At 44.5% G+C, this 27,324-nt stretch overlaps 1 protein-coding gene across 2 annotated transcripts in view; it reads right to left on the bottom strand.

Moving 5' to 3' along the window:
- Positions 1–541: 541 nt before the first annotated feature.
- CHCHD6 (coiled-coil-helix-coiled-coil-helix domain containing 6) overlaps positions 542–27,324 on the bottom strand; it is a 109,295-nt gene continuing 82,512 nt past the window's right edge. For both annotated transcript variants that reach the window (XM_036391281.2, XM_036391283.1), the window contains one exon: positions 542–1,094. In XM_036391281.2, the coding sequence (XP_036247174.1) occupies positions 1,071–1,094 (24 nt within the window). In that variant the 3' untranslated portion in view covers positions 542–1,070. The remainder of the gene's footprint in view (positions 1,095–27,324) is intronic.

Below are 27,324 nucleotides of genomic sequence, written 5' to 3'. Positions count from 1 at the left end.
TGCAGTCAGAGAGGACAGAGGAAGCTAATGCTGCCAGACAGAGAAGCTGTACCCAGAGAAAAGGAATCAGGTTACCAAACCAGACCGGCTCCCCTGGTTTGCTGACAGGCCTTTTGCAGTTCTGCCACACCTACCTCTAGGAGAATAAGATTCCAGATGCACCCAGCTTCCTCCATTCCTCACGCAGCAAGGAGAGGGCTCAATACAGAGCACAAGGATGAAAGGATCAGTGGTTTATGGCAGACACAGCAGGAACAAGATCTTGTGAAAAGAAAGAAAATTTGAGCTCTGCAGCCAGCAGGCAAAGGTTTTTCCAGTATGATTCCACACCACCAGTTCCCCTCAGCCAGGACTTTGTAACCAAGTACCTTCAAATAAGCCAGTCATCCTGGGACCAAAATGAACAAGTTTTTTGATTATAAACTGTGGCTTGAAATACTGCTATTCCTCACACTCATTTGGAGTTTTTGTTGGCATTGGCAATAGGCAGAAAACAGCAGTTGACAAATTCATGGGACCGAAAGTATCTCACAGCACACAGTGACTGTTAAACACTTTATTGTTTAGGAGGGAACCTTGGAAGGGAAGGAATGTGCCTGCTGGTGTAACCAATGGGAGCATGCTAGGAACAGTTAATCCTAACAAGCTACTCAGGGTTACTTCCAAATACTTGGGACCCCTTTCTCCAGAGCAAACAAACAGAGGCAACAGCTCCTGAAACTCACATGTAGGTTGGTGAAACCAAAGTTAGAATTGGGTGAACCAGGCTTGTGTTGGAGCAAGACCCTAAGCTACGAGCTATGCTGGAAGCACCTGGGGTCAACACAATTCTTTACATTGCAAAACAATGAAAAGAAACTATAGCATCCCCTGCTCCTGGGAGCCTTCTCCCAACCCCAGGAACATCCACTGAGACTGATACATGCAGGCAGTTAGAAGAGGAATCATGTTGTATTGTCTTGGTGATGGAGGGCAGAAGGCACTGGTTTTGGTCAGTGTCTGTCCAGAAGGATGCTGGAGCTTCCAAGGGTGTCCGTGGTCCCTGTCCTCTGCTCTTTGGCAGATGATGTTTATCCAGAATTAACCAACAGCTCCTGGAGAAAAAAGGAGACAAAAGGAAAAGGCAGTAAGCTAGTTATGCAGCTGTTGACATGGGAAGGTTAACATCAGAAATGAAAGAGTAGCACTGGCAGGGTGAAAATCCCTCAGAAAAATCTTCAGGTTTCACCTACTGTAAAATACAAGATATTCAAGGGGAGAAGAGTGTGGAAGCAAGAAAGCAGCTCATGATACCAAACATAAGGCTGAGTCTGTGATCAAGAGCACATGGTGAGTTGCAACAATCAGGATTCTAAATCCACTGGCCTACAGTGGGAGAGAACAGCTGTGACTTCAGGTAAAACTTGGAGCAGTGAGTAATTGCAACCTCACACTAAGCCCTGCCTCAGCATAGGAGGACATAGGAGCATTTTGATTAGCTGCCATCAAACACACACACACACACATGCTCCCCATTTGCTCATCCTGGAACAGGATCAATATGTGACCACCAGAGAAGTGAGAAGAAGAAAGATGGGGACCCAGAGACCACCCTAACTCCTGACATATCTGACAGCCTTTATTCTATTAAGACCCAAGCCTTTCTAAAATTCAAAGCAAAATCACATCTGCTTTGTCCCCACAGAAACCTACTAAGTGGTAGTTCCTCAGATCCTGCAGGTATCTGCATATGAGCTGTGAACTTCTGAGGGTTATTGTAAGACAGAAAGCTTCCAATTAGGAAGTTTTTAGGATGGAGATTGCAAGGTCTGCTGTGGTCTCTTCCTATTTTTGTCTTATAGCATCAATAAAGTCAAAGAAATCAACAATGCCGTCAGCAGTGGATGAGAACACACATGACACCAGTGTAGCACCACTCCCTCTGAGGATCTGAGAAATCAGTGCTGGATCCCAGTGTGGGCGATCAGCTCTCCTGCAGCAGCAGTGGCGTGGCTGTGTCAGTGCTGCAGGAGCAGCAGGGTCACAGAGGGTAAGCCCACCCACAGGCTACTTTCTTCTCATGCTCTGGATACGTGCAGGTCCCTTTTTTGGGTGAGCAGACAGTGCTGATGCATATTAAGAGGATTCAGCTAAAGCCAACTAGAGAAAGACAAGTGAACATTTCACTGCATACAGTCTCATTGCCCATTTTCATTAGGGCTGTATTTGAGCTCAGTTCTACTCTCCAGATATTTGCCTTTCTGAGGAGAGGAGCTGAGCTTTCTTCAGTGTGAATCAGAATGGAAAACATCACAAAATAATTATGCTAGAATGCTTGGCACTGTCTGTCAGAAGGTGAGGATGTCATTTGGGCTGCTTCTGCACAGCAGGCTGATATTGGCTGACACATGGCCAACGCAGACTGAAAATGCTGGCCTTGGATCTCCAAAGACAGCCCCATCTCTGACAACAATGAACTGAAAAAGCTTCAAAGAACTCAAGAATAAAGAGAAAATTGTACACCAAATTATTTAGACAAAGGTTATGCAGAAATCTGACAAATGAACCATCAATAATACTCCACTGACTCTAATTTCCCAGGTAATTTTTCTCATCATTAGTGACTTAAAAGTTACGCACAGAGCAATATATTTTAAAAACTCCAATAGCACTCACTGAAATTGCAGTGAATGAAGCAGTAGCAACTCACGATCAATTTTGCAATGAAGTAATTTGCTGTATTCACATTGTAACACTTCAGTAAAGTGTCCAGGAATGTTACATTTTGTGAAAAAATGAAAACAAACCAAAATCACTTCAGTGCCTACTCTGTGGTTAACCCTTCTGGAAGACAGTAAAACCTCTCTTTTTAAACACTTTTGAAAAATATCAGAGTTACACAATTTCATGTTCAAAATCATAACCACATATTTCAACCTCATCTAGTTGCAGGTGTTTCTGCAATGTATATGTAATGATAAGGGCATGGAGAAGAGGTAAAGCTTCTCCTCCCCATGGAGAAGTGTTTCTACCCATGGCAGGGGGGCTGGAAATAGATGATCTTTAAGGTCTCTTCCAGACTAAACCATTATATTATTCTATGATATTTTAACTTATTTCAGGAGAAAATGAAAACAGCCAGTTCTTAACCTCACTGAATTCTTTCCAGCCTAACCTACCCACATACCAGGTATGCATTGAGCTGGAGGCTCACAAACATTCCTTGTGCAAAAATATCAGGTTCCATCTTACTGTGGATGACTAAACCTCCTCAAAATCCTTTGCACAGTGAGCCTGGACCCAGAACTGATGGGCTGAGGGACACCCTAACTCTGAGACTAAAGCCACTCTTTGCCCACCTAGCTTTGCAACCATGCCAGCGCAGACTTGGCACCCTTTCATTTTCTTCCAACCTGGAATCCTCTCTGCAAGATGCTACCAGGTTGCTACAGCACTTACCTTGAGCAGAAGGAGCCAGGAAAGGGAAGGAGAAGCTTTACCTCTTCTCCATGCCCTTATCATTGCATATGCACCAGACAAGATGAACAGACAACAAGCCCAGGCAGTTTGCAATCACTGTTCTCACCAGACAGGATACTCCCAATTCATGGAGTTGAGGCTCAGGCTGAAAAGTTTTGGTGCCTCCTCAAAAAATGACTGCCCCACAGCTGGCATTAGCTGGTCTCTGCTGCAGTCTTAGCAGAACAAGAAGTCAGAGATGAACAGCCTTGGAAAGTGCATGACACCCTCAGTCTGATGAAAGGGAACAGTGCCCTTCTTGCATAGGGAGGGCAGGTTGTTTTTAATGCCACTGCCAAGGCAATCCAGGAAGGGAACCAGGTTCCAGTCTTGATGAGCTCCAGCCCAGCACCTCTACATATGAAAATAGTGTCCATACAAAGGCAAATTCCTCATCAGCACAAACAGGGATGGCAATCTGTTCAGTCCAGAAAGCAAGTCCAGCTGGAGGGCACACAGCACTTGTTTTCTTCCATGCCTCTCACAGCAAATGGGACCTTTGAGCCACTAACTCATGCTCTCCCACCACTGTGGCACCCTGCTCAGGAGCTAACTGCAGTCAAAATGGGCTGCTTAGCTGACACAGCCTGCCACTTTGCAGCCCCTGTGGGAAAGCCAGTAGCTTTCCAGTTCTGGTTCTGGTTGAGTGAGGAGAAAGGGCTGAGCTCTGCAAGTAGATCTGCTCCACAGATCTCACCCCTGCTGAGAAGGGAGTCCAGTCAATGCCCAACACAGTCCTTGTCTCTAACAGAGCTGAGGCCCTGGTACCCAGCACTGGGGCGAGCAAGCTTCAGCAAGATTTTCTAATGCACCTGTTCCTCTGTCCTGTTCCTTCTTCCTGAGTCTGCATCCCAGTGCAGAAGCTGGGGGCTCCCTGGTGGATCTGCAGCATCCTTTCCACCTCCCCCAGTGCTGGCCAGCTCTGTGCCTCGGCTCTCGGCCTTGCTGGAGGCTCTCAGCCAGCAGAGGAATCTCCCTCCTTGAAAAGCCAGACCCTGAAGAACTTCCTCCTTCACTGTTTGCCAGAGACACTGTTTGCCAAGCCTCAGCTGTGTTAAGGCATATTTATTTAACCAGCGTTAGTCTCACAGGGTAAACCCTGCAAGTCCCCTCCACCACGTGCCCTGCCTTTGTTTTAACATCCCTTTAAGCAGTTGCACCACAGCACTCACACATATGGGCACTGTGCAGCTATGAAGAAATCAGAAAGCAGATCCCCATGATAAATGACTTGGTACATTTGGAGTGTCAGTGACAAAGTAGAAATTAATCTCCATAGTTCCTAGTTGCCTGCCGTGTGCAGGCAGCTCTCAACATCACAATACCTGTTGGCACACAGCAGACCTCAGCAACGTGACCACACAACTTTTTCATCTCAGTTAGTGTGGAAAGAGGCACAAACAAAATACAAAAAATCCTGACCTGCCCTAAGATGGGTGTTCAAGGCCTTTACACTGGATGAGGCATTTGTTGCAGGGCTATTAGCACCCCAAAGCACTGCAAGGGACATTTGAGTCACTTTGGTTTGATGTATGCTGTAGGTATTTTTTGGTTATGTGCAATTTGTTCTGTTACACTCAGAGTATTGGCTATTTTGTGGAGCAGCTGTGCTGACTAATGGATCACAGCACTTCTGTGCCATATAGTTATTGCACAGAAAAGCCTCTCTGTCTCTCTCATCCTTCAGGAGTCCAACAGTTGCTGTCCTTGGGACTGGAATAAGGAGGGCCAGGAGCATGCCTGGCAACAACAAAAAACATTAATTCAAAAAGCTATGAAGAGAGTTTTGTTTTCCCTCTTCTCTGCACTGGTGTTAATAGTTTTGCAAAGCAGGCAAGTTCAACCCAATGACTTCTTGGCTACTTCCCCAGATGGTGTCTTCAAAGTTGGCTTGACAGCAGAAAAGACGCTTTTCAGAAAACTCACCAGATGCTTTGTCAGAACACCCCAGAAAGTGCTTTCACATGGAAGTCTCCTGTCTACATATCCCACCAACACAGTGCTAGGAACAGAAAGAGTCTTTCTGGTTTCCTCCTCCCTCTCCTTTGGCTCACAAGAGCCACTGCTTGCTTTGCTCTGCCTCAACAGCTCCCCATTGCTCTGCATCACCCGAATACGAAGTTATTTACCAGCAATACAACTAATCTCCAGCTGTTCTGAGACTCACCTGTTTGTTCATGCATTATAACATTGATTTCCTCCAGACAGTTGTTCTGATCATTGTTCTAACTTGCAGAGAGCTCCCGTCATTAGCCTTGCTTAACAGGAAATATTTTGCCACTGACTGAGCAGCTCTGCAGTCAGCAGACTGCACAAAAAATCATCCTGGTTGGAGGGCTGCATCTCCCTGCTGAGCTGGTAACCCCAAGACGTTGCAGTAGGGAACAAGCTCAGTGCTTTTGATTTTGGACATGTGCTAGAAAAGAGAGGGGCCAGGAGGAACAAACACGGCTCTGCAAAGGGCTGCTGCTGAAAGGATGACTGTTAATTAATCCACATACAAACCCAGGGCAGTTTTTGCTCAATCGATGTTAATTGCATTTAATCTCATTCTTGCCATTAAGAAAAGCCACCGGGCCAGGCTGATGTCGCTAGCGCCTGACATGAAGATTCCACCCACGTTTGGGAGGCAAGGCAGGAGGAGAAAAGTAATGGAAAGAAAGGAATAACCCTTCCTCAACCCCTTCTGCATCACTGCACAATTTCATCGGGTCTGCTCCATTATTTAAACAATTTTTTGTTTTCCAATAACATTACAGAGGAGCTCAAAACGATGAAAATCAGACATAGAGCGTTTCACTACTACGAGTTATTCTCGCTCTCCCAGGTACCAGCTTAGAGCTTTGCTAACCTGCACAGCTTTGGCTATTGTGCTTCTGTAAAGGATTGAGATACAGAAAATTGCTTATGTGAAGTGGTGTTTGCTTTTTAGTCCCGGGCTGATCCCAATAGACCTGCCAGAGCCCCTCAATATGACCTACAACTGCTGACTGCCACCTTCCATCAGCTCTGCTGAAGTCTTTCTCCTCACCTTGCTACTGAGCACAGCCCCAGCATGCACCAAAGCACACTGAAGCCTGTCTAACATAACACAAACTAGTATTTGCTATTAAACAACCTCTGACCAAATTTGCCTTATAAAACAGAACATTTTTGAAGTCTGAACTTCCCAGGTAAACCAACAGTGCACCCACCAGTGATCTGGCTCTGATGTGGGGACTGTGTCTCTATCTGCCCAGCTACCTGCTTGGGAAATGGAAACAATCCTCTTGCCTCTGCAGGAACCAAGCCTGGGGACAGAGGAGCAGCTCTTGTAGCACAGGAAGCCCAAGGTGGCAGATTTCATGACTTCTGGCTTATTGCTTCTGTGAGAGCCTTGCGTTTTTCCAAATCAGTATCAAGAACAATAATAATCAAAGCCAGGCTCTGTCTGTGCCTTTCCCCCGTGGCAGCACACAATGCTTGCCCAGAGCCAATGCTGCAGTTTATCATGGATTTTCTTTATCCCTCAACAAGTGTTAATCCCAATGCCTCTTGCTGCATGAAGTGGACATATCACAAGTGCCATGAAGGACTGGCTGAGTTTTAAGTGCTCTGAAATGGCTCCACTAGACTTGGTCAAGATTGCTTTAAAATCATTTCCCATTAGGACTGTGACCCTCTCTCTTTACAGCCAGTGTAATGACTGTATCTCAGAGGAAGGTAATTACATCCCACTATCTGCTCACATCAGAAACTGCACGCTCCAAACACTCCTGTGCCTTTCTGGACTGAGTGGTAGAAGGCAATGCAGGAGGAAAAGGAGATAACACTGGATGCCCCTCCATCCTGCAACTAGAGTCACCCCAAGTGTTTTGCAAGCTTGTAGATTAGCCCCTGGGAGGGATATAGGGATCCAGAAGGCACAGAGTGTTTCTAAAGCAGAACAATGGCAACCTGTACAAATCCAGCTCTGGTTTTGTGAGGATTAAAATGAACTTCACCCAACTGTGAATATCTGCTTCCAGAGCCAAAAGGAATGGAAAACCACTTACTGATGCAACAGCATTTCGTTATTTCAAACCCTAAGCCAAACACTTCCAAAAATTAAGGAGAGGCAACAGTAACATTATTTGCTGGGGGACATTGGATGCAGGGGTTTAACTGCTGAACTGCCAAGCCATGCTCTGGGCACAATCTAATGAAACAATAGACACAAATATTGGCAACTTCTCCATACTGTCTCTCCTGCTCTTGCTACCAGCCTCCAGAATAATCAGTGGGAAAATAAAAGGAAAAATAACCCCAGAAGCCAAGAGACTTTGGATTAAGTTGTATAAATGACCTGTTACCTCCTTACACGAGGAAGAAAGAAATGCAATAAATACCTGCAAAGCCATCTCAGTATCCTGGATTAAATGGATTACAGAAATGGAAAGTACATGATGCAAGATGTTATAAAACAAGATGCCAGGGAAGTGCAGGAATTTGAATCAGGCTGGCAAATGATCCCTGCAGACTATTGAGGAAAATTAATAGAGAGAAAGGGTAGAGAAAGGACATGGTAAGAAGACTGACTGATGAACACTGTTGTTAGGATGTGTAAATTCAGGATGTCAGACTTCCTCTTAAATCTACTTCAGTCCTGGAACAAAAATAGCAAATCCTACAGTGCTAAAAAGCACTGAAGTAGAAAAGTCAGATATGGCAAGCCTCATTTCAGGATAGGTTTCCCCTGTGCATCCCTCAAGATTGAAGTTTGTGACTTTAATTGTTCCTGGAACATTGTGTCTATAGGGATTCAATGCAGGGATTACTACCAGCATCCTTGTTATAAGTGCCACTTCTCAAACAAATTACACTTCACTGGATGTCAGTAACATACACAAGAAAACAAATTAGATAAAGGCAGCAGGACAGCAAGACACAGGTCTGGTGCAAGGATGTTTCACAAGGTCACCCAGAAAAATAAAGGTGCTTAGAATTTAAACTCCTAAAACATTTCTAATTCCCTAGTGTATTAAAGCTCCATGTGACCCAGACACAAAACCTTCAATACACCAGTGACTCCACACCTGAGACCAAGCCTAGCTGAGTTGTGCTTTATTTGTGAAGAAATGCCATCAGGGAGCAGGTGGAGGAAGAGAGAGACAGGAGATAGAGGGAGCAGCCCCAGGTGTCCTCCCAAATCCTAGGGAACATCCCAGCCCATTCACTGACTGTTCACAGCCCCACACAGACAGATGGGAGAAGCCAGGGAAAGAGGATGTAATTTTGTTTGGAGGCAAATATAGCAGCTCCTTGGCTGCAGGGCTTCTTCACAAGCTGATTCCAGATTTACATACTGCATTTTGTCTTTCCAGAACTCATCCCAGGATGTATTACCAACCTGCACTAGTTCTAATGAGCATGTCTTTAACTCCAGAAATTTTCATGAAGATGGAAGCACAGGAAAGTCCAGTCCTTGGGTAGAGTGCAAAGAACAGCTGAAAACACTTCACCTCAGGTATGGCACTGTCTGTGCCTCTGAGATGGGCCCTCAACACTGGTTGTTAAATTCTCAGACTGGGGATTTCGTCAGGTGCTTGCCAGTGTTACTAAACCCTGAAGTTTCTCTGTGCACTCCAGGAGGGTGAGCACTGCCTAGAGTGCATAAGCCAGTCCTAGGCTCTACTGTCAGTCACCTCCCAGCTTCTTCCAGCAGCTGAAATAAATCCCCATCTCAGTTTCCCTTTCTGTACCTAAGAGTAATGCCACTTACCAACCACACAGTGGTATGATAATTATTCACCAAGAGAAGATGCTAAAGAAATGCAAAAATTCAGTTCTCAAGGGATCCATTCCTCTGTACAATTTGCATTTATGCTTCAGAGGAAATCTGGTGCTTTATCTTGTTTCCTTCTGTCTTGCTTTAGCAGGCTCTTGCTCTGGATAAAGAGAATTCCTCTTTGGGTCAGGGTATCATGTATGATTTAAAATATGGCTCAATCCTGTCTAGTCTGGCTACATACACCAAGAACAGAGGCAGGCAGAGACTTCTCCAGATATCCTTTTTCTATGACTAATTCTATTTTTGTTCAGTGATACAGTGAAATTCCACACAGAAGTATTATGAGCTTGACTGGCTTTATTTGTTTAACACTTCACATTTTCATTAAGCTGTTGCTACTCGGCAGCCAGTAATTTTATTTGTGTGATAGCTGTATTCATCTCACCCACATGGGTGTAGATGTCGCTCTCCTTTTCTTCTGGCTGAAGAGGCAAAAATCAGCAATGATAGAGTCAAGAGAAAACTGGGAATTCTCAGGTCTGTTTGCAGATAGAAGTGAGATTTGACTCCTACCTGTTTTTGTGAAACACCTCCCAAAGACTAGGGGCACCTACAGGTAAAATTAAATAGAGGAAAAAAATTATTTTGCAAAACTATCCTCCCATACCCAGGTACAAACCAGAAACTGGAATTATTTCAGCAAAATCAGCCTGTTTGACTCAGCACTGAACTCTCCTGCACCAGAAGCCTATTGCTGACTGAGCATTTACAGTATTTGAGTATCAGATTGTAAAGAATTAATTATATGTCTAACTCTTGCCAATTTTCAAGTATCTTGAAATATCTGGTCCCAGGAGCTGCAAGATCTGATTAGATCTCAAGGAAGAAAAGCCTGGTTGGCTGGCCCTCACCAAACCCCAATTAGACAATCTCCTACCAAGTTCAGGCAACCAGACAGAATTAACAGCCCTTTTGAAATGGTAATGACTTGAACCGAGACAGTCAAATCACTGAGCCACACCTCTTGGACAGAGGTTTCAGAACTCAAGAAACACTAAACATTTCACTGTGCCACTCCCCTTTGACAAGATCAAGGAGTGGGAAGCGCTGGGCAGGGAATGTGCAGCCCGGGCTGGAGAGCACTGGGTGCTCCTGCCGGGCATGACCCATGGACCGGGGTGGAGAGGCTGTAACACATCGAGGGACGCTCGGTTGGGAGATCAGATGGAGATGCCCAACCACAGGCACACCCAGGCAGCACCTGTGGGAAGCTGCAAGCTCAGCTGCCCTGAGCATGGCACTGTCACAGTCAGTCCCTGAGCAACAGGGATCTGCTCTGAGTGGCTGCCCGCTGGCACCCAGCTCAACCAGTGCAATGAAGAGACCAGGAGATCAAATGCCCTACAACCGAACCGTGGGTCTGAGCAAACGAAGGGAACGTGGTGAACTCTGGGAGATGCATCTTGATTTCTCAGTGTCTCCTCCTGTGTAAATTCCAAACCTTTCTTTCAAGATTAAAAACCTTTACCAAGTGAAAAACAAGCTCAGCATTTCTCTAGCTCCATGCTGTCCCTATCCCTCTTCAGAGGACACCCCAGTAGAATACCAGATGCTGGAATAAGCCACAAAAGCCTTCTAAACAATTATCTCCTATCACCTCCTCTGCAAATTTATAGTCCTGCATCAGTGTCAAGACACAGACCTGCTTCCATCTGTCTAAAACACATTCTTTACAGAGGACCTGAAGGTGGAATGTTTAACGTTAGCATTTGAAAATGTATTCAAGAGACTGGAAAAGAAAGTGACAGTTTTTAAGTGTGTTGTTCAATTGTCTTGTGGATGCTGCTCAAGTGGAGGGAGAGCTTTGTAATTTTTTATAATATGACAAATGATGCCAGTCCCATCTTGTAATTTTCCTCACTGTACAGCATGCCTGTTCATGATAGATACCAGTGCAGCTGCTTAGGTGTCCGTTTATCTGCTTGGAAAGTATTGTCTGTTTGGAACCAACTCATCTAAAACAGCAGCCCCAGAGGGTGAGAGAGAAAAAAAGGGAGGGGGACAGGGGAGGAAGAGACCAGGGAGTTGTGCACTGTGAACACATTCATGCTTCTCCTGTAAAGGTTGTGGAAAAAAGCAAGCATCATATTTAGTTTAAGCTACATCCTCTCTGCCCCCCTCCTAGACCATTCTTTTCTACTGTCACTCAACACCTCTTTAAACTCTGCCCACAAAGACCTTACCACTAACATACATTTAATTCACACTTGCAACCAGTGGAAACAAAGCAAGCCCTCAGCTGCCTTCTGCAAATCTGTGCCAGCACAGAGGAGCCTTCAGGTCACAACCTGTACAGTTTGCAGTTTAAAGCAACACTTTAAATAAAAACAAAAATGTAAAGGAAGGAGAGAGAGAGAAAAAAAACAGGAAGAAAGAGGACAAAAAAGCCAAAGAGTACTTATACTTTGTGTTTAAAGAGACTTTAAACAGGAACTTGCCAATTTTCTGTAACCAGGATTATAAGAGAATAAACTCAAATACTTTGTCCTTCTGCAGAGCCCTCTGAGCTGAATTTCACTCTGCAAAATGGCCAATATAGAAAAAAGCTCATAAATCCCTCTGATGTAAGTAACTTCACATTACTCTTGGGGAAACAGAGGCATAGACAGATTCATTAATCCAAGTAAATGAATCCATGAAGCAGTCTGAATTTCTGAATCCCCATAACATCCCACACTGGAAACAGCACCCAGGGCCCAGCAATTTCCATGCCATGTTGCCTGGCATGAGCAAAGCAAGAGACTTGAACAGATGAGAATGTTTTAAGAAAGGACAAGTACAATTATTAAACCACACCTGCCCTAGCCATGTAGCAAAACCATCTTTTGTTACTTTAAACAACCTCTCATCGTTTCACTCACTGCATCATTAATGCCAAAGACCAAGGTCACATATGTAGGATGCTGCCTCAGAAACCTGCTGAGTAGCAGAGAGCTGCACAACCTGTCTGAACAGGTGGGTACAAATTCCTGTGGCTCAGCACTGTCAGGGTTAGCTGCTAGTAATACTCCAGGCTAGCAAGGTTAGGGCTGGCTTAATCTGCCATCATTATTCTGCAGCCTGGGCATATCCTGAGAGGATCTTGCTACAGGCTGGTACTCTGTCTCTGACTTACCAAGAACAGTTTCCATGTGTGCATGGGGAAAGTGGGTCTTACAAAGCTATTTACAAAGAACTTTATAAGATATTTGTGTCAAAGAATTGTTAAAATCTGCACTGAATTAAAGGCTTAATTTTTAAGACAAGGAGCTAGTCCTTAAATTTTACTTTTTTCCCCCCTGTGGAGTAGGGCTTTTTGTTTTGAAAATAATAAAACTCCACACGTAAGAAGGTGTCAGAGGAGCTCAAATTGTATCAGGTAGTTGTCATTACTGTGACTTAGAATTGGAACTTGCATTCCAAATTTTTTGTCTCCCTAAATTTAAGTTGATAGAAGAGTGTCTGCTCCTGCAGGTAGAAATCTAATTCTACCATCTCTTTTCCACAGTCAGTCTCATTCTCAGAGGTAAATTCTCCTGAGTGGACCTGCTAACAGCTACCAATGATGATGGTGACCAAAGACCTCCAAGCACAAGGCTCTGAACTATGCAAACCAATCCTGGTGCCACTGATGCCTGCCTGGGAAGGAAGCAGTGTGCCTGCACACAGCCCCCCAGCCCAGCCAGCACGGGGAAGGACAGGCTGGTCACTTGATTTGCAGACAGCTTTTCCATTATTTACTGCAGCGTTCAAACAGCCAACCTGCTCCCCCCTCGTCTGCTCTGTGGTGGCCATTTCTCCTGAGCTGCCCATCATTTCCTTATCAAGCAGTAAAAACATAGCATCACCGGAGACACAGCTCAGCCTTGCTGAGATTTCATTCTCTCAGCGGGCTGTAAATGCCCCTATAATGTTGGCTTTTTTAATCTTGTGTTATTATTACCCGCGGCTGCCATTCAGTCTGCAGAGAATAAAGCGCCCAGGCTTTCAGGACCCACACAATGGCTCTGTGCATTCGCCAGTGGTTGGACAAACAATAACTCTGTGTTTCAGCTTTATTGGAAACCCTTCTGTTGTGGGAGCCTGGCTGCATGTGTCCCTCGGCTCAGGCCACGCAGAGGTGCGAGTGGGAGCCGCTGAATTCCCTGGTGATTGCAGGAGCACGTGCCTTGGCACCGGCCTACGGAGCCAATGTGAAAGTGCACAGGCAGCTGCATGTTGCTGTGAGCCCATGGAAGCCAGACACACACCTGCAGAGCCAGTTGGTTCTCCTCTAGATCAGCCAGGGAGTCCGAAGCTCTAACAGGGCCCCTCTGTGAATAATTGCGCTCATCTCCGTGTAAACGGCGTTGCCAGCTCATAGAGAGGTGCGATGATATATGACATAACTGTGAAAATGTCAAAACACCACTACCCTGAACCACGTTCTTACAAGAAATCTTGGCTTCCACTTGAAATTTAAGATCCTGCTGCTTGCAAGAAAAGCTTGAAAGCTAGAACAACTGAAAAACCACAAATTAGAATGCAAAGAAAATGTGAAGAATGCAGGGCTCTTCTAATTCAGGGAGACTGATTGTTTTGGTCAGCTCATTATTGCTTGCAGGGGACACTGCAGATGCGTGAACTCCTAGAGAGCTACAAATATCCCTTCACTCAAGAAAACAAGCCCTGCTGCAGACTCCTCACATATTGAAAACCTAAGAGGAAATTCAGAAACTCCCACAAAACCACAAGTTTTACTTGTGAAACTATTTAGAAATACACTAGGGTTATTTCATTTGTCTTCTGGTTTTAAGCAATTGAGTCACATTCTCACACCACTTCTGTCTAGGCAGAAGTGTTGTGGCAGGAGGGTTAGTTTATTGTGTTTTATTTATTCCTTCCTTTTTCTTTTTTTTCAGTAAAAACACAGAACTAAAATTCTCATGTACTTATAAAACTTCAGGTACAACTCCACAAAACTAGGGCAATAGAAAACATGCCAAATATTTCAAGGCTTGGCAACAGTGAGCCTGCCTGTCTCTCTGTTACAGGAGGAATGTCTGTCTGTCTCAGCCAATGTTTCTGAGTAGGAATGTCTCATCCTGATAGCCCATGTACATATAAAACACCTTTGCTGTCAGCTCTCCAGGAAGAGACCTTGACATTTTGCAGAATACCACATCCCAACCCCCATCTCCCCTGAATAGTAGCAGAAGGCAGAAAAAACTTGGTAGATCTGAAAATGTAAGAATCAGGTGCTGCCTACAGCAAGGATTAAAGTTGATATGGAAAGGTAATAGCGAAATAAGCACAGCCAAGTCACTGGAATTGATGCACTAAGGAATCAACTTCCAGGTTTCCCAAACCCATGGCCACTGTCACAGCTGGCCTGTCCCACTCCCTCTCCTGTGGGCCAAGAGAAGAATTTGAAGGGGAGAAAACCAAGGCTTTGCTGTCTTAAACAGAATAAATAAAAGGTGAACGGTTTCAGGAAATATTCTATTATTGTTGTGGTATTATATGCTTCATATACCTGGTGAAAGAAACTGCAGCCCTCATTCTGAGCTCTCACTGACAGTAACTGGGCTGGCACAGGCAGGTGAGCTCTGCTCTCTGCGGACACAGGAGCAGGATTGCAATGCTCTCTTCCTGAAAAGAGTAATGAGGTGCCCAGAGAGCCTGCCGAGGTGTCAGAGAAACTGATGCTGATGGACCCTTTGCAGGCCAAAGACAGATTAAGAATAACACAATACCAGCATAACAGCACCTTATCAACAGCCCTGCGAGTGCTAAGAAGTGAATCTGAGTGAAGGCTGTGACACCTGTCGGCATCACAGCCCTGCTATTACTGCCTTCGACTTCCCGCACAATCCAAGTGTCCAAATGGCTTTGAAGCAAGAAGCAGCAAGACAGGAAGGTGAATCTGAACTCTGATCAGCTGTCTGAAGAGACAGTATGAATACCTTACATTTCAGTAACACTTTTCATCCATAACGAAGCCGAGGCATCCATTCAACCTCCACACTCCAAACCACAGAAGTAATATCTGCCCAGGTAGAGATGGGCAAATAAACACAAGTTAAATGACTGCTCAAGGTCGTCCAAGGACTACGAGAGACACACGTCTAGCAAGTAGATTACTCTTCCCTTTTGAAAGGCACACAGGCACACACACAGGGGATTGAAACTGCTTAGCCAGGTGTGGAGCCTGCTGTGATCAACACAGCTTCACTGAGCAGCAACTCTTCCTGATGCTGTTTCACCGGTGCTAAAATGTAAAAAAGCAAACCTTCATAACAGAATTCTTTCAAACAGATGCAAATAGGTGTGGGGATTTTGCATCTGGGCTAAGTTGCTACAATCTACACATCTTATTTGTTTGCTAGTTATTAAATTACCCACAAGCCATCAACAATTCAAGTCTCTCTCTGAGAGGCAGAGATTAACTAGGAATTGCTATGCAGAAATGCTGCTCATCTCTCTCTAGTGAGATCAGCCTCATGATGAGTTGTGGACATTTGGGAACAAAGGTGAGCTTTTCTGCAAGAAATGAGAGGCACAGAAAGATGGGAAAATGATGCTACAGGGAGAAGAGGATTTATTTGCAAGGTAAGAATCTATCAGGAATGGTTTCACACACACACTGCCAGCCACGGACTGTGACCAAACACACTCATGTGTCTGGAGCACAGGAAGCTGCACTTATGTCCAAGCACTAAAGCAAATGACACTTTCTGTGAAAGACCATGAGGCCAGTATGTAAATACTAATTTAACAATCTAGTTGACAAAGCCTCAGCTGATCTATAAATAGCTGGTTTATTAGCAGGTGATGCTGAAGGCAGTTATCCTGGCTCCCTTTCCCACAATTCCCTGTGCCATCTTGTTTTTATTGACCCCAAAGACACAAGGACTCTTAACTGTATGCAGCTCACTCCTCCACCACTACCTGCAGAGTAGCTACAAACACTTGACAACACAATACATATTTATCAGTGCCCTTACACAACAAGGATCCTGCAGCACCACGCACACAATGGCTCCCAGTGCTCAATTAAAGACAGCAAATGGTTTAGAAAAATAGAAGAATCATGCAGGCTTGCTTTTAAGCAGGAGGAGCTGGTCACTCAGGTGCCAACAGGCATTTAGGGAATGATTGACAGAGAGCCAGAGCCAGGCACTGTCCATCCACACTTACACTGTGCACTGGCAAACTGAGAATCTAGGATAGCAACACCTTTAGTAACTCTAGACCACCAAAGAAGCATTTTACCATCTCAAAACAAGATGTCAAAATCCTGATCTTTTTATGCCATTTCATTTCATCAGGAATTATTATTTTACAGTACATAATAAAACTTAAAACTCTTTACCACTTCCTCAAGCTACACGTGCAGGAATCCCTTCTTTCACAGAGGCACAAGACAGCTATTTAACAGCAGACAGCAACACCACCAGAGTCTAGGGCCAGCAGGAAAGAATACTGCATCCTGGTAAAATTGCTGTGGCATTTGGAGCAACATACCAGAACTGCCCTAACTGCAGCATGGTCAGCATCCATGGAGACCACACGAATTATGATGTTTTAGGCTATTCACATGGATTTGTAGATATTCTCCAGAAGTGTTCTAAGGCTTCAGCCTTTCTCTTGCTGCAAAGAACAGTGACAACATATTGACGAGTTGGGCTCGTAAATAGGGAGATTGAATTAGAGGAACAGAATAGACTTTGTTACCCCTTCCTCCCACTTGCTTCAAATTTCTAAAGAAACCTTCCAAGCACAAGAAGTTGCTGTGTCTCTCACGGCCATATGATAAGCAGAAATAAAAAATTAAAAACCACACAATCAACACTTATTTTTCCATAAGGTCCATCATATTCTTACAGCTTGTACAGTGCAGGCTGCAGAGTTTATCCTGACAGGGAACTGACTGTGCCAGGCCCTGCAGCAGCCCTGGCAAGGGCAGAGGCTCAGAGCCCGGAACATTCCCTGCCCCTCTGCTGCACCCTCACTTCTCCACACTGCACACTCAGTGAGGTGACAAGAGTTTCCATTTGCTCTGCCACAGATCAGCAGACCCCTTCCAAACCATCACAGTGATCTCTGCCACAGATCAGCAGACCCCTTCCAAACCATCACAGTGATCTCTGCCACAGATCAGCAGACCCCTTCCAAACCATCACAGTGATCTCTGCCACAGATCAGCACACCCCTTCCAAACCATCACAGTGATCTCTGCCAACAGCAGGATGGGTCCTACAGAGCAGGCTTTGGATAAAGGACTGCTCCCTCATTTGTCATAACAACAAACCTTTACAATTTGCCTTTTTTTTTTTTTTTAAGTTTTATTAAGTACAAGGGTTAAACTGACTTCATATGACTGCAAACCTGTGATGGTCTTACAGTTTGTTTTTAAGACCACCAAGGACTCTGAAAGAGAAACTTTTCTAATGAAGTTCACTTATTAAATTGCCTTTTGTGAGTGAACATACTTCTCTTTTCTAGTATTTATAGAAATGAGATAGAGGAGCTTTACTTAGCTGAATAGAAACTTAAAATAAAGATGCTCTCAGAAATCCTGTGGAATTTAGCAAGAGAAGTGACACATCACAAATAAAGAAATCAGTAGTTTTCATTAATCAATTAGAAAAAAAAACAGTATAATAATAGATCTGCAATGATCTTGAATAGAATATTTAATAAAACTGTCATAAATCTAATGGCAACAAGACACAAGCACCGAAGAAGAACTGAAACATTTTACATAGTTCAGTAAATGTAAGATGCTGCAACAAGGTGTCAAAACAGCCTTCCCAAGAGAAATCCACACAGTTGTTGTTTCCTTTGCCTTTGATGAAAACCTGCAGTGCCAAACAACTCAAAAGAAGCTTGTTCTGCCCCCCAAATCTCTGCATTTCCTGTAGCTCTGGCAAAGTTCCTGCTTCCTTTGGCTGTTGCCTCCTTTCTGATCAGCATATCCATTGCCCAGATCCTTGATTCCACACCCCAGCCAGTTGTATTCCAGGAGCAGTTAGCAGCCAGCACCCAAAGAAAACTTTAACTAAGTTTGGCTCTGTCTGAAGCAAATTTTGAGCAAAGGGAGCACAGATGAAATCCAGCTTATCCAGAGTAATTCATTCTTCACACTTGTTTAAGCATGGTCACTCACCGAGGACAGCCTGGCAGCCTTCTCTGTGGGCTGTGGATTCCACTGCACTGCCAGGAGCTGTGCTGAGACAAGTCCACATCACACGTCAGTGAAGATGGACTGCACTCTTCAGCTCCGGGATGGAAAAATCAAACTGCTAGATAGGTTCTCTCCCCTGCCGGATACACGGATTTTTAGCAACGGGAAAAGCCAATTAAAGTTTATAAAGACACATTCTCTGCTGATTTTTCCTTACTGCCCACTGCTCAGTGCTGGTATAATGGATAATGTTCTGCCTGTGGGTGTATTTTCTAAGATCTGTCAGTTCTGACAGGATTTTGGCACCTGGATAACTCAAGATCTATACAGAGGGTCCAGGAATGCACTATTTCTCAGTAGCTGATGGGTACATTTTTCAGCAAGGCTTCCCTAATTAAAGGGCTGGAAAGAGATGGGATCAGATTGATAGGCTTTGCAGTCAGATGTTTTATGCTTAGTTTGATGAATTATAAATCACCTTTTGCAACTTTCAGAACATGTGAGAAGAACACATAAGAGGAACTACAACAATATGTCCAGAATATCACAACGTAATTACTTACTTTCAAATTTTACCTCTGTCCCTATGGCAAGGCCATTAAAGATATACTCAAGAAAAGCAATGCTCAATGGAAATAAGTATAAATATAAATATCAAAAAGAAAAGTGAAGCTATGAAATGAGACACTGCTGGTCTGGAGATACTCCTACATGGAAGTGTTTTGCCCCAGGTGGGCCAGAAGATGCATCCCTCCCCCTCTGAGCATCACCCTGGGCTGGGAACACTGCCCTGGAACTGAGTGCTCAGCTCGATCAGCCATGTCCTCTGCCAGACCAGCAGGAAGCTTTCCCTTGTCCTCAGCCATCACAGCCTTGAGTCAGGGCTACAGAAACCACTGTCAAATTAAATGCTTTGACTTTACTCCCTGTAAAACTGCATGAAGACAATGTATTCTGTGCTGGCTTTGCTGTCTCTGTCAGAGCCCCTTCCCTACATACAGTGAAATGCAACTCCAGAGAGGCCACTGGCAGGACCTTTCAGAATAACCAGTTTGTTCTGGTTTTAATATCTTTAAATATTGAAGTTCTTTTTTTGCAGGGTACATGTGTGTATGGAGAACATCAACAAAAAAGCCCAAACCCCAAAATAGGATATGAGAGCTCGGTATCCCAGCGTGGAAGTTCAAAAGTGCCTTGCTGTCAGTGGTGTTTAGAACAGTGCAGACTTTAAAGCTACAGAGAAGAAAGTCACAGAGTAACCATTTGGAACAGAAATGGGAGAAAACTGTTGGTAATTTAAACATGAAACCAAAGAAATACAATGCAAAGCTATCAGGATGTAAAAAGCACTTCCAGGCACTGAGAGGTTAAAACAATTATTTGAACAGCTGGGAAAATTAAAATGGTAAAATAATAGCTACCCTTCAAAATTCTACAGATGCAAAGAGACTCTTCAATGAATAACTGATAAAGGGGAAAACACATTTTAAAAGAGAAACTGTTTCACGCATGAAGGTCATACAAGTAACAGCTCCTCTTAAGAACCCGGATTTCCAGACTTGGCAAGAGATGAAGAGCTGGGGTTAACACAGCAGCCTTTTACCTTGTGGGACCTAGGGTAAAATCCTGAATACTTAAGTTACACATGAAAGTGACTTTGGGCATATTTTTTCTACTGTTTTTTTTCAAACTGTTCCCCACTGTAGCAAAAGCAAGGTCACAGGAGCATGCTGGAATTATTGTAGCAGTTTGTTTCCTTTCCCAAGGAATTCTTCCAGTCCCAATGACATCAGCAAATGGTGCAATCAGAGCAGCCAGTTCAGGTTGTTCGACTGCTGTTATCTAGGGCTCCCCCATATACATAACCTTGCTCTGGCAAGAATGCAGTGATGGGTGATTTTTCAGGAAAAAAAGGCAGTCTGTAATAAGTAGCTTTGCTATTCAAGAAAGGTCTAACTGGAAGAATAATGCCAGTGAGGACTGCAGTGTGTAAGCCATGGTGTTCACAATGCTGCTCATCAGGACTGGGTACACAGAGAGACACATCCAGGGACCCACAACTGCAGCAGAGCCATCCCCAGGGCAGGGAGGAGCTGAACAAATACAGCCAGGGGAGGTTTATCTGCCACTTGGCTCCAGCTATCCCTGTAGGCAATCGATCCTCTCTCTCTCTAGAAGCTATTTTAAAACAAGAAACCAAAAATCTTCAGCAAGTAGAGAAAAACTGACAACTGAATATGCAGCAATGTAGAGAAGGAGTCAGCTGTACAGTGCCAGCTCCTGTTTCCATTCCTCACCCACTGCAAATGCACAGCCTCTTCCACATAAACACTGTCCAAACTATTAAAAGGACAGCAAATGAACACACCTCATCAGAGTCCAAAAACATGGATCCTTTGGCAAAAAAGGCAGAATCAGAACAGAAGGCCAAATCCATCCACCCCAGCAGTCAACTCTTCTATCATTCACACATATCATTACACCAGTATGCAACTGGAAAGTCTTAACTCTTACTTTTTTTCTTTCTATATTTTCTTTCTAAAGAAAGAAATCAGACAACATAAACACTGAGATCCTCCTGCAAGAAGATTTTTTTCTCCAGTCAAAAGCATTTGTTTTTTCCAGGATGATTTTTGGCATTTCTGAAGGACTAAGATACAGCCTCCTCAGCCTTCTCTCTTCAGAGTAGAGCCTACTTCACTCTACCCTCAGCACTGTCAACATACTTCAGTTGACAATCATCTGGTATTGAGTCCTGATGCTGTCAGGTATCTCCTCTGATGTGTTAGGCTGCTCACTAGGCAAGGATACTAAAAGAAAACACAATGAGCCTGCAGCCTCCCCCATACAACTTGCTGCAATCACCTTGGAATCCTTAGCTACCTACACCAGGTTTGACCACTTTCAGGATCAGAAGTGTCCAACATGTTGCAGAAGGGAGTAGTTGTGCCTATGCCAAACCAAAGTAGCCTGTGCCACAGCAAGTAACACAGCTGACAGAAGGTTTTCAATAAAGGTCTTGATCTTCCTAAGGTCCTGAAGGACCCTGTGACACATTTTTAAGAGTCAGGGCCCTGGTATTCTGCCAAGCTACATACATTTTGTCTAAACTGAAATTATGATTACAGCTTCAATTCAATATGCTCTCCTTCACTTCTGATCCTAATCTGCTGGCAGGAGTTGTTGGACCAGTAAGCACCTGCCTTTTTTTTGCCCTTTAGGTGGCTTCGTCACTGTGCTGCCTGAACAGATGCCAGCAGCTAGAGCTGCACAGCAAAATCATTGAGGAAATTCACCAGCTGGGTACAAAATCTGCCTTAGCAGAGCTCCTACTCCTACTGGGAAACCTGCAGATCCATCTCTGGTACCTTGTCATGGCACTGGCTGTGGTAAGACATAGAACTGGAATATCTCAGCTTGTCCCCTCACTGTACCAGCATGACAACCAGCCATCAGTATTTTACTTGCCCAAGGTCAAACAGCATCCTGCAAAGTTGGTCTGTAGCTAGGTAAGGTACTCTGGGGTCCTTCAGGGTTCAAAAGAGGGCATAAACCTGACAGAATGAAAAGAACTTGAAGCAGAAAAAGAAGGTGTGAGGCTTGCAAAGCACCCAACCCTTTCTACCCTCCTTCCATGGGGTCTCTGATTCTTACCCATCTTCCCTGCAGTCAAAGTCCCCTGTGCCAAGCCACTTTCATGTTCAATAAGGAGTGCAGGAGGAGCAGGGGGATGCAGAGGATTATGCATGTCCTTATGAGCTTCCAGCACTCAGAACCTGAAGATTTCTTTTGCTCCTCTGATCAGCCATGTTCAGATGCATATTCAAAAATAAGATAGACATTGAACTCTGTCTTGCCCCTAGAGAGAATTGCAGCCTCCTCCTTCCAAACCGCCAGTTCAGTGCTGCAGGGAATAGGCAGCCTGGTGTCAGCTCCAATATAGGTTTTGAAATGAAAGAAATGCAAACCAAGGGGACAGAAGAGAGGAGAGGAGGGAGGGAGAAGGTGCAGAGACACTGGAAGGAAGCAGGTGAAAAAATGAAGACAGGGGAAAGAAAAAATCTGAGCCCAGACTAGAAATGCATGAGCAAAAGAGATGGAAGGAGGAAGAGGAGGGAGCAAACCCAAGCAATAGCATATCTGTAGCTTACTTGTTCAGACTACAAGAAAAAACCTACACATAGCCAAGAACTGTTTGAGCTAAGTGGTGAGGAGATCAGTGAGCCACACATAAAATATATGTAAAATACCCACAGTCGGAGTTTTAATCACAGAACATCACAGAAGGGTTTTAGAACAATTTACCTTGCTTCTAGCTCAAACATTTGCTATGAACTCTCCTGACCTCATGGGGACCAACCCCAATGCCAGTGTGGCACTGCAACCATCTGGAATTCAGCACACCACAAAAAAATCGAACAAACCAAAAATACAACAGAGAAAATGACTTGGCAGCACTATAGAACACTTGATTCTGGTGCCAGTGAGACAAAATGGGGATTCCTGAACCTTCCACATCCTTCCCAAGAGGGTTGGCAATTACTAGTATTTTTAAATTTAACAGAAGGATTCCAAGCAGCAACCTCAGGGAAACAGGTTTAAAAACCATAAAAAGATATAGTCTGTCTACTGAAAAAAAACCAGAACCCAAACAGATAATCAAGTGCACACCTAGATGTAAACTTGTAAATAAGAAATGCCAAGTCAGGAATCAGGAGGGCAAGTTCCTACAGCTCTACAACATGCACTTCCAGAAACTCACTGGAACTTCAGTGGTACTTGAGAAATTTGTGCCAAGATCAAGAAACATTCCAACTGTTGATTCTGAAGCAATTATCTGGAAGAACACAAACTTGCCTGAGGTGAAACACACAGTATGGTGTGAACTTAACCATCCTGCTGTCAGGATGGACCAGGTACCATGGTACACACAAATCAAAACTGATGAAGCCAAAGAAAACATCAACAGAGAGAGCAAAGCAAGAATCAAGGATCACAAGGAAGGACAGGCAGGACTCAAATGAACAGTTACAGCCTAAAGGCTTGTGGAGTAGTTCAGAGCCCCTGAAGAAATTCTCTTGCATAGCTGGCTGGTGGGTCCAAACATCAGCTGGATCCAAACCTGCTGGGAAGATCAACAGCTCCAGATTAACACATAATCCTTATAACCTTTTATCCTCATGACAGTACCAGACATCTGTGCTTTAGAAGACTCTTCTCAAGGGAAGATGCCTACCTCAGCCTTCAAGCATCACAACATTCCTGCTTTATGTTGTCCCCTAAGAAAAGCTTTCCATAGCAGCAATGAAACCTTTTGCACTGAACATCTGGAAGCAAAGTCAAAGCACAACCTGGCAGTTTTCTTGGCTGAACAGGGATGCCATTGAAGCTGAGCTTCACAGGAAAAATGTCTGTATTGATAAAGGTTTGAGACAGTGGTTCAAGAGTTGAAGGGAGTCAGAATTGCAATCTGCAGGATTTTCAAGAGGAATATTTTAAACATTATCCTTCTGCTACAGCTGGCATCCAGAAATTATCTCCCTTACTTCTCTCCTTTAAATATTTTTTCCTGTAACACTTATCAAAGCCACGACCTTCGCAGCAGGAACAGTCAGGACTTAGGTGTCCCAAGATGCTGAGATTAGCTAGCTCTCTTCTCCATGTGGGACTCTCAGATCCTACAACTTAGTGAGGCAAGGATTCAGACCTGGGATTCAAGTTTTCATGTGGGAATTTCTGGTTTGCAGATTCTAGTTCCAGACACAGCCACTGTGAACCATGGGACAGGATATGAATCCTCTGCTGTATATTCCTTCTGTGTGATCTCCCTCTTCATTTCTTCACATCCCCCTTTTCTCTACAGTATTGCAGCACTTCATTGATTCAACACAATCGACAAGAGAGCACCAAGGCAGAGGCAGCTCTCAGATTGGAACAGCTGGTTTTCTTGATGGCATCATGTCCCAAAGAGAGGTAAGGAATCACAAGAAAAGAGACTGCTTATTCTCAACAGCAAACAACTCCAGACTAGAGAAAAAAGCACAACCCTGCTGACTGAGAAAAAGGCAGCAGTGGGATTTAGAATATATTTCACACTCTTTGATGGATCATGCTTGAAGATTTTGTGGGGAAGCAGAGCTCAGAGGAAACCATGCTTCAAAGCCTATCACTGGACTCAAGAGGCCTATGAAAACTTTATAAATAAGAACCCCTGCTATCCTGTCCAAAGCCCACCTGCAGACCTGCTGACACAACCAATTCCTCAATGCCCACGCTCCCCAACGACCAAACCTTGCTTCTATCAGGCTTTGGAATAAGCTCCTGCCAGCCATGCCAAAGTGGGCTGAATAATAGATTGACAAGGATGACCAGTGGGGACTGAAAAAAACCCAGCCAAAAGTCACTGAGCTTGTGACCAACCTCTGAACAAGCTGTGACAGCACAGCCACGTCACATCCAACAGCCACACTGGGCACCCATCACTGAGCTGGCAGGCCTTAGGCTGTTTCATTCACACACAGATGTCTGTCACGTGAGTCCTTGGACACAGGACTACAACACTGCAAAGTTTCCTCTTCCCTCATCTCATCTGCTGCCCTGCCTCAACACACAGCAGCAAAAACAAGCTACTGAGGAGCTGACAACTGTCTGCTCATCATCAGCACAAAGTGCTGAGGCCAGCAAGGATCTGCAGTTGCTCTGATCCCCAGGGCTCAAATTTTCCAAGCATGAAACATTTGCCTGAGCAACACAAAAAGAGGTGCAGGAAGCAAGACCACAGGCTACCTTAAATCCACAAGCCTTTTTCTTTTGCCAGGCTGCTTACACCTAATACTCTATCTTTTATCTCATCCTAAAATAAAATAACAGGCCTTAGAGGATCAAGCTATAAACTTTTGAAAGCTTTCTGTAGCCTTCTCTTGTAACAAGGAGTTTGTTTCCATTTCTCAAAAGCCAAGAAGGAAATCAATACTTAGACAGAGAAGGCATATTCCAAAGGACAATCTTCTCAGTTGCTGCAGTGCCACCCTTGTTGAGTCTCTCCAATGAAGGTGATCACAATGGTAGGCAGCAGTCAGCCCCTCAAGCATTCAGGCAAGCCAGAGTCTCCAAGTGGAAATAGGTTGTTCATGAGCAGTCACTTGGATTCCTCCAGATTCATGTCTCAAAGTTAAGTTTCTCTGTGACCAAACTCACGTCTAATAAAGGGTGAGTCAATATCCTTCCCCCTGCACAAGCACCTCTGGGGTCCCTTCCCTCCACCTAATTGCCTGTTTTCACAAGGTATACAGGAACTTATTACTTCAGAGCCTTTGTGCTTCTGAGGAACACCACTGCAACTCATCAGCAGGGTTAGAGCAAGCAGAGAGTGGGACATAAACCAGGCTCATGGATGTACAGCATGGTTACATGAGTCCCACTTCCTTAAGCAGGGTAAAGCTCCAGACACGGCTTGGGGGGAGCCCCACACTCAAGGGAATGCTGGCACACTGAACCCAGGACAGTGTCCCTTGTGTCACCTGAGCAGGCTCTGCCCTGCTCTCCAGGGTCTGCTCTGCATATGGCAAAGCTCCAGACCTACCAACATCTGCTCAGTTTTTATACAAAGCAAGTCAGGGCTCTGCAAGGCAGTACAACATCTTTGTTGACATTTCAGCCCCTCAGAGAGAAGCTCTCCTTTGGCTTTGTGTCAGCCACCTTTGGCTGTGTCAGAATGCAGTGCATAGCCTGCTCTCTCAAGCAAAGCTGTTTGCTTGTGCAAAGGTTCCCAGCTAACAGACAGGAGGCAGCAGCTGGAGAAAGGAGACCTGGGATCACTGCACACAATCTCACCTTTTATTATTTAGCCACATTTACTGAACACAGCCAGGCTCTAATCCATCAGTGCAAGTAGCCTGCTAATACACTCACCTGATTGGAGAGAGACTTTCCAGCATTTTATAGGGTTTTATTGCAGCAGATGTCAAGGCTCAGCAAAACAAGAAGGCACTAAGAAGGGTCTCACACAGCCTGGGCTCTTTCCCAACCAGCACTCATCTGATACTGGATTAAACAAGGAACTTGAGAGCATTCTGTTGTCTCAAGTTCACAACATAGCTTTGTGTGCACACGAGCCACCCATCAGCAGCTGCAAGAACAAAGTATGAGTTTCACTTTTAATTGTGAAATTAAAATGCTTGTTGGTTTTGAACCAAGTGGCAGCCCATGTGCCTCAAGACATTTGATAAAGACTGGAAAGAGGGAAATGCATTAGAACATGACACCCAGTCTACCTTCAGCAATGAACCTGCTTCTGCTCCAGAGGTCAAACTGGAGTCTAGACAAGCTTTAGAACTTTAAGTTGGCTTTTGCAGAACAATACAGTGATCACTGGTGCCATGCAAGCTCTCCACAAAAATTTCTCTACTGCACTCCAACTCTATCACAGTGCCTTCATCCTGTCAGCTCAAGGTACACACTCCTACCTGGATCACAGCATTCAATACATTTTTCAGTGGCTGTCTACTTTTACAAGATTTGAGAAGATTTCCTGAGCCTCAGAATACTCCTAAATGCACTTAGGCTTGGTACCAAAAGATAAAATACAACCTTGATGTGCCACAGGAAGTTAAACAGTACTGACAACACCCCAGGGGCCCAGGAATATTACAGAGCTTGTTAAATGATGGTAATCCTAAGTAGGCTGCATTTAGCACTACTGAAGACAAGTTTTCAATAGTTCCTGCTGATATGGTCTGATGGAAACTCTTGTGTTCAAAGTCACCATCTGGTATACACCTGAATCCATGGAGAGACAGTGCCAGAGAGCCCAGAGGATCATTAGAAGTGCCCATATAACTTCCCAGCACACCATGTTTAGCTGCAGGCA

Source organism: Molothrus ater, chromosome 11 (assembly GCF_012460135.2).
Source record: "Molothrus ater isolate BHLD 08-10-18 breed brown headed cowbird chromosome 11, BPBGC_Mater_1.1, whole genome shotgun sequence".
Classification (NCBI taxonomy): domain Eukaryota; kingdom Metazoa; phylum Chordata; class Aves; order Passeriformes; family Icteridae; genus Molothrus; species Molothrus ater.
Note: the sequence above shows the minus strand (reverse complement) of the source record. Positions and strands in the feature narration are given on the sequence as shown.